Source organism: Homalodisca vitripennis, chromosome 6 (genome assembly GCF_021130785.1).
Source record: "Homalodisca vitripennis isolate AUS2020 chromosome 6, UT_GWSS_2.1, whole genome shotgun sequence".
NCBI classification, from domain to species: domain Eukaryota; kingdom Metazoa; phylum Arthropoda; class Insecta; order Hemiptera; family Cicadellidae; genus Homalodisca; species Homalodisca vitripennis.
This window is the reverse complement of record NC_060212.1, coordinates 110,282,097-110,295,394: the sequence shown is the minus strand read 5'-3', so window position 1 is coordinate 110,295,394 and position 13,298 is coordinate 110,282,097. Positions and strand designations below refer to the sequence as shown.

Genomic DNA, 13,298 nt, shown 5'->3' with positions numbered 1-13,298 from the left:
TTGCTACCGTCCTATTTCTCAGTTATCATGTTTTTCAAAAGTCTATGAGCGAGTAGTGTACAACCAATTTGCCTCTTATCTAGAATCTAATAGTTTATTTGACAAGGAACAGCATGGTTTCCGATCTGGCAAGTCTGTGATTACAGCTGCAACTGATTTTGTGCAGTCAATAATTGAAAATATTGATAAAAAGAAAAAAGTGGCTGCCATTTTCCTTGACCTGAGCCGAGCATTTGACAGTGTCTCACATCCTAAATTACTACAGATTTTGGAAAACCTCAATATTGATAGAAAAACAGCTGCTTGGTTCAAATCTTATTTAACAAACCGCAGGCAATATGTTGAGATAACAAAGCAAAATGGAAAACAAATCAACAAAATTCAATCAAGACAACAGTTCATAAAATATGGCGTCCCCCAAGGTTCCATTTTAGGCCCTTTGCTGTTTGTATGCTATTTGAAGGGATTGCCCAGTGTGGTCATGGGAAAGGGAAAATTTGTTTATATGCAGATGACACTAATCTTCTTGTAACAGAGGACAATATAAAACAGCTTGAATTCATCTTTTCTTAATATTTCCAATCTTATTCAAAATATGGCCCAAAAAAAATTTATTAGTCAAAATTATGAAAAAACACACCTTCATAATTTGGCGTTCACAAAACAAGGTTCCATTTTAGGCCAACCTTAAAATGCTAATAGAGAATCATGAACTGGATCAAACAGACAGAAAAATTTGTTTATATGCAGATGACACTAATCTTCTTGTAACAGAGGACAATATAAATAGAATTTCATCCAAAATATCATCTGGATTATTTGCTCTGAGAAGAATTTCAATCAATCTCAAAACATATGGCCCAAAAAAATTTATTAGTCAATTATGAAAAAACACACCTTATGCAATTTTTCACAAAACAAAATTCAAATAAAGAGACCAACCTTAAAATCCTAATAGAGAATCATGAACTGGATCAAACAGACAGCACAAAATTTCTAGGGTTGACGATTGACAAAAATTTAGACTGGACAAACCACATAAATAGAATTTCATCCAAAATATCATCTGGATTATTTGCTCTGAGAAGAATGTCAAAGCTGAGCAATCTCAAAACATTGAAAACAATCTAATAGTTTATTTGACAAGGAACAGCATGGTTTCCGATCTGGCAAGTCTGTGATTACAGCTGCAACTGATTTTGTGCAGTCAATAATTGAAAATATTGATAAAAAGAAAAAAGTGGCTGCCATTTTCCTTGACCTGAGCCGAGCATTTGACAGTGTCTCACATCCTAAATTACTACAGATTTTGGAAAAACCTCAATATTGATAGAAAAACAGCTGCTTGGTTCAAATCTTATTTAACAAACCGCAGGCAATATGTTGAGATAACAAAGCAAAATGGAAAACAAATCACTCATTCTCATTATTATTCACTCATTCATTCTCACATCAACTTTGGAATTAGCCTATACGGGGGGACAGTCAAAGCAAATCTCAATAGAATTCTGAAATTACAAAAACAGGCTGTCAGGATCATGTTAAATCTTAGATGGAGAGACTCAGTTAAAATTTATTTTGCTCAGCTACAAATTCCAACAGTATTTGCCTTATATATTACTGCCACAATCTTAACTGCAAAAGAATGTATTGAAATATCAGATTATCCTACTCAAAAATACAATACCAGGAATTCCAGATATAGAATAATTGGGCATCATAATCTTGAGTTCTATAAAAAAAGCCCAACCTACGTGGGACTAAAATTTCTTCAAAGATTACCTTGCCACATTAGATCGGAACAAACCTTGCCAAAATTTAAGAAAAAATTAACAAGTTACCTGACAGCAAAGGCACTTTACTCAATAGAGGAATTTTATTAATCAGATGGCCCATTAGTTAGTTCATTAATTTGAAGCTTATTTTTAATAATTTAAAGTTCTCTTTAATTTATAATATGAACTTGCAGAAATATAATGTTTATAGATTAACCATTATATATTATGTATGGCTATTTTAAATTGGAAAATATACCCAGAATTCTAATTTGTTAATGTAAAGATTAGTCAACTATATTGTATATACAATGCTGACACTATTCATGTATAAAATGTATACAACTATGAATAAAGAGATTCTTATCTTATCTTATCTTATCTTATGGGCTATACAATAGACACTAATACAGCTTGCTTTTAAAAAGTTACTTTTTAATCAATTCAAAATTGGAAAGGGTAAATGATAGTAACAAGACATTGGTTTACAACATTATTATATTTGTAAATATCATAAAATTAACACTATCTCAATGATGAAAATCTATAGCCAATAAGGCAGCTAATGATAAGAAATAAAATAACTATGTAAGGAAATCAAAACTCAAATTGATATTCACAGCACATCAAGAAGGTCAAAAGTAAGTAGGAATCCACAAAAAAGTATATATATTCTAAAACTATTTCTACTATTTTTCACAGTACTTGATATATCACCACATATAAAATAGGAGTAAAAATAAGGAGAAACAATAACCAGAAGAAAAGCTTGCTAGATCAAGTAAGTGCAGTTTATTTTCTTCCGGGATTGCTGAGGATCAGCTCCAGGACGGAGGCGATGTTACAATTCTCCTGGCGCAAAAGATTCCTCAGAAGTGTGGAGTCAAATTGAAAGCCCATAGAGTTGATTTGGTCCATAGCGTCCTGTATGCGGTTACCTGAAAACAATACATTTATTAGTCACATAATCAATAGGAATCTTTCTCTCTTACTGTCTTAACAGGTTAAGTAGGAAAGAGCTCATTTGTCTTTCGCCTCTAAATAAATTTTTGTTTCATTTGGCATGTACAAGTTACTATATATGGTCTCTCAGTAATAGTAACAAGTTGGTATGAAAGTGTGGAGCCAATTTATTATTTCCAAGAGAAATGTTTGTTTATGATATAGGTATGTTCCAAAATCTATGCTCTCATTCAGTGTGGTTTTCTTGACAATGAAAGAGGCCATGGGCCGGGGCCGAAGCGCAAATCAAAACAATCAATCTAGTATGCCTCTGAGAACGTACTAGCAAAAGCACAAAGCTATGTGTACATATTCAAGACTCCAAATGCGTTGGGTGTAGCAACTGAGACACTATAAATTGTAATAGTATCAATGTAAAGAGTGAATAAAGATAGTAACTGTTAAAAGTTAAATAAGTTAAAGATTTTGTAGTTAAAAAAGAAAATAGGCTCACTGAGTACTGATAAAAAATGGGAACACAATGAGCATTAAAAAAAATATACTACAGCCTTAATATGTATTTTGTACATAGAGAATGATAAACAAAATGGCTAAATTTATGTATATGATAAACACTATGGAAAAATTTAAATCAAACAAGATATATAATACAATATTGCTTTTTATGCCAAGAGAGTGGTTGAGTTTTTATAACAAGATTAAAGATAAATATTTGATTTTCAGGTAGACATTGCAAGCATCAAGAATGTGAATAAAATAAAGTTAACAATTCTAGGTATATATTATTTAGTGATTTGTGTTATTTGAGATATTTATACGCAAAGTCCAACATACTGTATAAATAGGATTTCGGACATTTGCCATTGTTATATGTTACAAAGTGTGTTTGTACTTTTTGTGACATGTAGCAAATATCTAAAATCTTATTATACTTTGAAACCTTCCTTCGTCAATAACAAACTTCACGCAAAGAATACTGTATAAATTACAACAAACAGCCTAATTTATCAGAAATAAGATAGTTACAACTCTTATGAGGGGGGGGAGGAGTAGAAGCACAGATTTGTTTGACTGGTGTTCCTGAAGTTAGCGTAGAAGTTCTGTAGGTTTAAATTGTAAACATTTTTTTTTGTGAACCTTAAATTTTATAACAGAGAGTAAGAGTTAGATTTTATTAACTTTGGCAGACAGGCCTGATCAACCTGGAAAAATCCATATCAGCTGGCTATTAAACAGCTGCAGCTCCAGCTGGCCAAACAACAATTGACTCCTACTTCCTGTTGGACTTTGTTACTGACCATCAGGCTTCACGAGGCTTATCCTCTCTCTCTCATGGCGATAGTTTGAAGATTGTTCAGTTGGAAATTGAGTCTCCACGAGGTTATCTATAATGTTCCTTTACCTACATTGCTCCCCTTCCTGGCCCATTACTGGATTGTTGCCAAGGTGAGGTATTTTAATATTCTTTTAAGTCAAATAATGTGTGCTACCAAGAAAATTATAAATACTTTTGAATACAGATACTTGGAAATTAATTTTTCTTTTCTCAACCAACCAGAGTAAATATATAAGTGAAATTAAGAAGCAGAAATTACTTGAGCCTTTATTAATTTGTAAGTTTGTACTCATAAAATATAAATCCTTTCATATTGTAAATATTATCATAGTGTTTTAATGGTTCATATTTTCTTAGATCCAAACATATGTTGTTGCAATGGTTAGAACTTTTATTTTAAATAATGCATTTGAAATAACAACAAAATGTACTTTAGGTAATAAATAGTGTTGTGTGGCCTATAAGTTAAAAAATTATCTGTTAGTCTGTTTTATTTTTGCTGTTGTTTGTAAATTCAGGATAATAAATGTTGGTAATTTATGCTAACGTGCTTTGTCAAAATGTAAGTAAAAAAAGGCATTTGTAGAATAGGAAACAAATATGAAAAAGATGTTTTCAAGTGAATTCTATTTAAAGCTTATTTTAGTTAATAATTTATTTTTGGAATTTAATTAACTGTATCTCATTATATTGACTTACTGTAGATTGAGTAATTGACTAATAGTTAATTTTTGGGGTTATGTACATTACAAACCGATTATATATCTCTCAAAATACTTCATGTTAAGATTATTTCACGGAATATTTAGGTTCATTGTTATTATTGTTAACATAAAAATTTTACGTGCTATTCTGAAGCAACTATTATACATCTTTTAGTGTCAAATATTTTTGTAGATTCTATTGTCTGAATTGTGCTCAGGGATTTGTTCGGGAGCGGTTTGTGTGCCTCCACATAGGTCTGCGTACCACTACCTACCCAGTGCCCGTGCTATACCTGCTACTGTGCCTTCCTCCCTGACCGTGAGCCCTTACGGAGGCGTATGGGTTGTGATCTACGTAGTTGAATAATTACTTATAAATATCTTTCTTTATTGGATACATATTGATGTTTTAATGTGCTTTGTGTAAATATGTGTCTAGTTTATGTAAGTATTGTTTGATTGATATCTATGGGTAAAATACCAGAAGTACTAGTGGCCGGCCAAGGTAATGTTGTTTAGTGTATAATTACTGGTGTTTAGGGTATTTGTATTGATAAATCTAAGGGTTACCTGTACCCTCAGACTGTTGAGATCCAAATACAGAAATGGTAATCAAACCTTTTTCCATGATATGAAATGTAAAATTACATAATTTTAATAAATATTTCATTTGATAAATGTTTCTTGTGCAATAAAAAAAAAACAGGCTCTTAGAATTTTTCTAAACTTAATGATTACATTGAATGAGTTTTAGCTTTCTTACATGTATTTCCTTTTCTTAAATTTAACTTGTATTTAACTCACTCTTACTTTTGGTTGGTTATAAGGTCATTAATTTTACAACATCATTCAGTAACGGGTCTTTTCCTTGTTCTGACTCCGTTCTCCTACCGCACTACTACTGGAAACAAGGTGGCGCCCTCGGATAGTACCGTTAACAGTTAACTCTACTACGCCGTTAACTTGTGAAAACCCCACCTACCCTTCCCACCCCCTAGACTGAGCAAACTGGGACCGCTACAAAATACGGTACCCTGTTTGCTACGGATGTTACCAAAGTGTGGTAAAAGTCGGTACCAACCATAATTACCAAAATTAATTTGAAAACAAACACTTCAACAATACTCTTTTTATTTTTGTTGTATTTGTTTTTCAAATTAATTAAGAACTCCAAAAGGAAAAGAACTTCTAGAATGTATGTACTTACCAAAGTCGCTCCCAGAATGCGACAGTAATTTACATAACCGATGATTGACCTAAATATTTTACATTTGCTTAACCCTTTCCGGGCCAGGCGGCAAAATATTGCCGCCACAGATCACGTCTGAAAAGTGCCAGGCGGCAATATATTGTCTCCTTGATATTTGTCGTTTTCTTAAATAAATATATCGTCAGATGATTAAAGATTTATGTTTTTTTATTCCCTGGTATATTTGTAGATAGTTAATATGAATATAATTTTTATTTTGGAGGTCTATGCATTTTTATTTTGTAATTGTCACGTGACATTATCAGCTGACTCGATCTTTTGTTGTTAATTCTTTATGCTTTCGTGTAATCGTATTACTGTATGCTGGATTCTTCTTCATCATTTTATTTTGTGGTTGTAAATGTTAGCAGTGTTAGTTGTTACGTGCTTAGCTATTGTGTGTAGTAGTTACAATGACTGACAATTTGCGATCTCACGGGAGTAAAATTGTAAATAGCACATTTGTAAATAGAAAAAGTGTAAATAAATTTCAATTAAAATTGTGTAAATATTTCTTGGTAAATAGTGTTTTTTAACTGTATTGAAACTGTTTATGGATCCTACAATCATCTGTTTAGCGGTACATCCATAATGTGAATATTTATTTTAACACTTTGTACCCTGGGCCCTTAATACATGTTTAGGTGTGGCTCTCTGGGGGTTTTATGATGCTTTTAAAAAATTCTGTGTTATTACACTAATTATGTTATAAACTCATACTATATATCTTTTTAAAGATAGAGATACATACTTTTTTTAAATGTATACAAATATAAAGTTTATTTTTAAAATAAAATTATTACATAATATTGAATGTTATGTAAAAAATACAAAAAAAGTTTTTGCTACATAGCTTGTTAGTTCAGGTAGTTCGCCTTAGTGTGGTAATTTTTAAAGCACAATGGTCTGAATCAAATACAGGATCTCACACATTTTCGTTTAGATCGTTCATAAAATCAATATTTGGTCCTAGGTGTGTATCAAAATCATCGTCACTTTCCGACTCGGAGTCACAAAAGATCGCGAATTGCATCACTTTTGATTTTATCACCCATATTATTTAAACTCGAAAATAATAAGTAAAGAATATAAAAGAAAATCAACGGAAAGTCGAGAAGAAAGAACAAAACGAGTGTAAATACAAAAAAAAAAACACACGGATAACCACACATAGCTTGCATTTGCCTTTACTCATTCAGTAAGAAACTAATGTTCTGATTATTTATAAACAGTTAAATTCACATTTAGAATACATTATAATAACATTTGCTTCAGGTATTTGTCGGCAAGATATGTAGAAACTTAGTAAGACATCACTAAGACTCACAACAACACACAACGTGTAACACTACAAAGGAAACTGACAGTACCGACGATCAGCCGCGGCGCCTACAATCAGCTGTCTAAACTCGCTTATAGTACGACGAAAAATATACGTATTTCATTACTAAAACGTGACCCAGGGATCTCAAAACCAACAAATACGAACTTAGACAACCAATGAACATAATCAAAATGTTTGAATCCAAAAATAAGATGACTGAGCTAAATAATACAATTAAATAACACGACCCGAGGTATACTCGGGCGCCGGTAGCAGGCGCTGCCGACGCGGCCCGACCTTTACTCGGGCTCTGGGTACAAAGTGTTAAGTTTCTTGCAATGTAAGAGTCAGTTGCTTTAACACTTATAAAATCTTGTGAAGTACAATTATGCGTATTTATACAAAATGTGTCATAAAAAATTTATTTATGAGAGAAATAACACAAAATATTGTATGGTTGTTCCTTTCTAAATGTATAATATAATAAAATAGCTTTCCACAGTAAAATTATTTTTCCTTTTTTTAGTTATTTGCAAAAAAAATATATAAAAAAATGTTTTATGTAATCAATTAAATTATATTTGTAATTAATTATATTTTTAATTTTAAAAGACTTAAAACTACATCTATATATTTTTTTGTTGATAGTATATAGTATCTATACGAGTAATTTGGTGCAACTTTTAGGTTATTCTCTAATTTTTATGAAAAATTATAAATTTTAACCCAAGAGAAATCGCCAATTTTAGTCTGGCACTTTTGACTAGTCACAAGGGGATATGAGATGTGAAAAAATTTTGCAACATCTCATATTTCCTCCTGGCCCTGAAAGGGTTAAACATGTCTCACGACTTATTACAGATTGGATTTTGGATTGAACAAGATCACCTCCACAACACTAGCTGAGTCAACTTGGATTAACCGGCACTACAGGTGTTATCATCGACGTACACTACACATTGTCACAATCACATTGAGTATGTCTATGTTAACACACTCTGTAAACAATTCAATCACTGAGAAATAAATCATTGTTCTTGAGATTTTTCTGGTTCTACGAGATTCACATTTTGTTCCTGTGTGTTAAATTATCGGCTTATTCCTGGTTGGTGGCCACTTTGTTAGAATTTACAAATTATTTTGTCTGTTTTATTGATAGAAAAGATGCCTTAAATATTAAAACTGTATAACAAAACAAATTTTGAAGATACATTTTGAAAACCTTGCCTTGGATTTTCCTGAGGGGGAGTCAGGTTCATAAAATTATGGAAACAATAGTTTGAAGTAATCGTTATTTATATTAAAATTATAGAAATGAAAGAAGTTACTAATTTTGCAAAAACAGTTGTAAAACAAATTTGGCCATGTTAGATTTTACAAAAAAGATGTTTCAGATAATTATAAAACCGATAATATATATATAATCAGCTACGGAATATGTAGATATGCTGCTTGAGGTACCATTCAAAACATATTAAAGCAAAATATTGTGGAGAAATTTTTGTAGCACTATTACTCCTTTAATGTACTGTACAGTTATTGAAAAATTCCTGATAGATTAGGAGAAATGTTGTGGGTAAAAACATATTCTGTACTCCTACTAAAAACTGTATGTTAAAGTTCTACAATTTAGAGGTCATATTAATGTTTATGAAGTAAAAGGTTGTACTATAACCCTAATGAAATCTAAGTAATGTTCCGGAACTGTGGAGACTTACGCTCGACATCAGTGAAACCTCCACTTGCTTGTGGGGGAGCAGAGGGAGCCTCTCTGGGTAGCACGGGATAGACTACTGGAGGTTTGGGCCCTCGGCTTTCTTCCACATCCATAGCCATCTCAAGACGAACTGTCACAGACAAACATGCATGCTGAATTTTTATTTAAAGTAAACTTAAAAAGAGATTAACCCTTTGATGATCAATAGTCAATAATCAACCTAGCGAAAAACTGTGGACAATATAACAATAATCCAGTGGTATAGTTGATGTACTGGTATCAGACTGCACAAATTTTTAATAATGCGTCAAGCATATTTTAGGTGATTAGGCTTAAAAAGCACTTGCACTCAAAAGTAATTGTCATGCTGATTGCAATGCAGCACTGAATTGAAAAGAGTATTTAATATTCAACAATTTCAAATTACATCCTTGCACTCTATTTTAATCTATCATGGTCAATAGTACATCAAGTAACAGGTGTGGCACAGAAATGTCAAACAATTCATCGGACCTACAAATTTTACCGTAATTGTGCACTGGTAAGATTATACATAAGAAAAAATTAACATGTAGAACTTTACCATTTAGACATTTTACTTGTATCGTATGAATTGTAAATACAATTAAAATATTATTAGAAGTTCTGATCAGTTAAAAGAATTTAAATGCTTTGTTTTCACTCAAATTACAATAATTTAACAATGCAAATGAACTAACTGTTTTCCCTCACCAAAATTGAATTGTTTTAACCCATTTACATATTTTGCTAAAACATCTGTTGCAAGATTATGTACACTCGTTCTACCAAAATATTTAGGATACCTTCATTTAAAAAAAATCAAATGAATTTATGACAGGTGAAATGTATAAATACCTATTTTAGGAGAATGAAGCTTCATGCTGATGCATGAATACACAAAAAAGTTATGTTGATAGGAGGTGAACTAGGAGACTTGTGTTTATGAAAAAACTAATCATTTTGTATAAATTCAAACAATTGAAAAGGTGTTGGATTTAGAACATATTTGTTATTGATCCGAGCATCAAGAAGTATCCTATAATTTTTATTACCTGGAGATTCTCGGTTGAGCAAAGTCCAATCATCAGAGTTCCTGCGAGCACCAGAGGGAGTGGGAGAACCCTCTCGGACTGTCTCAGAGTGGGCAGGGGAGCTCACCGGGACAGTGGGATTGACTGCGACAGGATCGGGATTGACTGCGACAAGAGTGGGATTGACTGTGACAAGAATGGGATTGACTGCGGCAGGAGTGGCAGGGGCAGCTTCAGAGTTGGAGCTGGCAGAAGGAGAAGAGCCTGCTGGTTGCTGTTGAGTTGCAGGAGTACTCGGGGACTGAGAGCCTTGGGTGGAGGCTCCAGACGGTTCCTGTGTTCCAGGAGTCTTGCATCGCACATCGAAAGTCACATCCACCCCTAGAAGACAAAAATTAAAATCAAAATTCATGTTATCAACTTCTAACCTTTTCTACTTAAATGTAACAAACAAGGAGCAAATTAACTAATTTTAAAAATTATTAAAATAGAACTAGAAACCTCTTTTCATGGAAGCAACACAAGTGATCTTGGAGTAGGAGAAAAGTCAAGAAACTGAAGTTCAAATTAAGGGTAAATATTTACTCCAATCACTTTACGTTCACTGTTTTTCCAATGAAAAAGCTTAGAAATTGAAAAGAAAAGTTGAAAAGCCCTAAAAAAAAAAAAATTTAAAAAGGAACTAGAAGCTGGGCTGACACTAATGCCCCCAACTATCTAGGGTGCTGCCAGAGCCAGCTTTGGCACGGAATGTGAAACATCCCACGAGATGGTACCTATCAATAATAAGATTAAAGTTCTAGAGGATATGATTACCAAAGAGGGCAACAAATATAACAAACTCATCTAATGATAACATGCCCTATAAGAAACTCTCTAAATATGTTTGTGCAATATATTTGTTGCAAGATGATATACATTTAATTGGACAACTGGAAACCGATTAATCAGGCAATTAAATGTAGAAGGTTAGTAATGAATACAAATTTAACCATCAAAGAGAAAGTACAGGAAGGAAGAAAAAAGGAGGAAACTAAGTTAAACTATAACTAAATGTTCACATTTTAAAGATGTGTATCAACTACAACAAAATGAAATAATCTGTTTACACATTTTCCATGTTCTTAGTTGGAAACTAAACATTTATGAATTATCATCTATATACATTCTTTATTTTTTTTAGTTGAACTATGTTCAAACGATACATTTAAACAATTTAAAAGTTAAGATATATCAACTTATTAGTTTAAGCTGTTAATTTGTAATTCTAATTAAAAAAACCAATAATTCAAAATACCTAATAGCCAATGGAAGGAATAAAAATAAACTTAGCAGTAGTTAATACACTTTTATTTTACAACACTTTATTTATAAAAATACTTATGAACTAACAAATGGAATGGACTGGATTTACACTATGACCTTAGACTTAAACTAAGCCATAACCATAATTTTAAGTCCAGAGATAAAAACAAGATATTTTGAATTTGTAGTTATTCCTTTTTAATGCCAGAATTCTTGAAACACATTAGAACTGTACATTACCAGACCAATAAATATGAAGTCCACAAGATTCATTTTTAACAACCTTATGAGTATGTATTTAAAATATCTTCACTGTCTGCTTTTCAATTAGTGTTTTTTTTTTCTTTAATTTTGCTGTTGCAACTTCATTTTTTTAACTCATTTTAATGAGCTGTAATGCTAAACCATGACTCCCTCTCCTCAAATGTTTGCTGAAAAATAAACAAAAGTTCTGTAAATTATGAGTCCTACAATCATAAGCATGCAATATATATCGGAGAACACTACAGGTTCAGTGGTGTTAATGTAAGCAATAGTTGTAAAAGAATTAGAATTCTAATTAAGACATTTATTAAAACCAATAACAAATTTGAATATCTTGGAATACCTTGACAGATGTTTATTGAGTTTACTGCAGTAAATAAATATTAAGAAAAATAATAATTAAAGAAAATCAATAACTATATTATAAAACAAAATTTTCTTGTGCTTTCAAGTAATTTGTAATGGAATAACCATTCAAAATGACATTTGAATGACAACACAAGGTTAATTTATTTATACTTTGTGCAGAATAACAAGGTATCTAGTTTTCATGGTACAACGATATGAAATTAAGGTTTACTCTTAATTTACTAATGTTAGCAAGACAGTTACATTTATCATGCACATCCAATGTTTACACATAAACTACTTTTAGTCACTTAAAAATATATAAAAACAAAGTTAAAAAAGAATGCAAAATAGATTTCCAGCTCACTCACCATTGCAATTCTCAATATTAGGCTCATCATCAACGATAGTCACTGTTTCAACTGCATCATCGTGTGGAAGACCAACTCTCAGAGAGCTACATCCTCCTAACTCCATTCTTGGTGCGAGTCTAACACGACAAATGCCACTGTCAAGTCTTGGTCCATGTACATGTACTAGACCAATATGATGACTGTATTTTGGTCTGTATACACCTATCAGTCTAGGTCCACAAAGGCGGTGTTTCAGACCATGAGTCACCTTAAAATGTCTAAGAGCATGTAGTCCATGACCTTGTTTTGAATGGAATGGACCATGCCCAGGTTTTGGGCCGTGTCCAAGATTTGAATCGAGGGGACCGTGACCAGGTTTTGGACCATGACCATGTTTTGAATTGAATGGACCGTGACCAGGTTTTGGACCATGACCATGTTTTGAATCAAGTGGACCGTGTCCAGGTTTTGGGCCATGACCATGCTTTGAATCGAATGGACCGTGACTAGGTTTTGGGCCATGACCATGTTTTGAATGAAAGGGACCGTGTTCAGATTTTGGACCATGTCCATATCTTGGGCAATGTGGCTCAAGCACATGCTTTTTGATAATCATGGTGATTTTATTTTTCTTCTTGGCAGGCATATCTGAAAAGAATAGAAAATAATTAATACATTAAAAGTAATAAACTCATTTTTTTTTTTTAATGAGTAAAGGTATGAATTATTCTAAATGAACTAATAAACAAGTAATAAAAGTATTTTTTAACCTATTTTAATATTACATTTTAACCCTTTGATTGCCGGAGCATCACTGTCAGCGATCCCGCATTATATGCAAGAAATGCCAGAATCGCTGTTAGCGACTTCTGCAGTAACGCTTATATTTGATATAGTATTTATCTAAA

General features: G+C 32.3%; 1 protein-coding gene across 2 annotated transcripts in view; it reads right to left on the bottom strand.

Moving 5' to 3' along the window:
* Positions 1–2,255: 2,255 nt before the first annotated feature.
* LOC124364718 (sequestosome-1-like) overlaps positions 2,256–13,298 on the bottom strand; it is a 34,472-nt gene continuing 23,429 nt past the window's right edge. The window contains exons 6-9 of one of the 2 annotated variants that reach the window (XM_046820411.1): positions 12,409–13,038; positions 10,142–10,501; positions 9,070–9,198; positions 2,256–2,713 (exon numbers count right to left, since the gene is read on the bottom strand). In XM_046820411.1, the coding sequence (XP_046676367.1) occupies positions 2,568–2,713; positions 9,070–9,198; positions 10,142–10,501; positions 12,409–13,038 (1,265 nt within the window). In that variant the 3' untranslated portion in view covers positions 2,256–2,567. The remainder of the gene's footprint in view (positions 2,714–9,069; positions 9,199–10,141; positions 10,502–12,408; positions 13,039–13,298) is intronic. The other variant, XM_046820412.1, reaches the window with a different exon arrangement.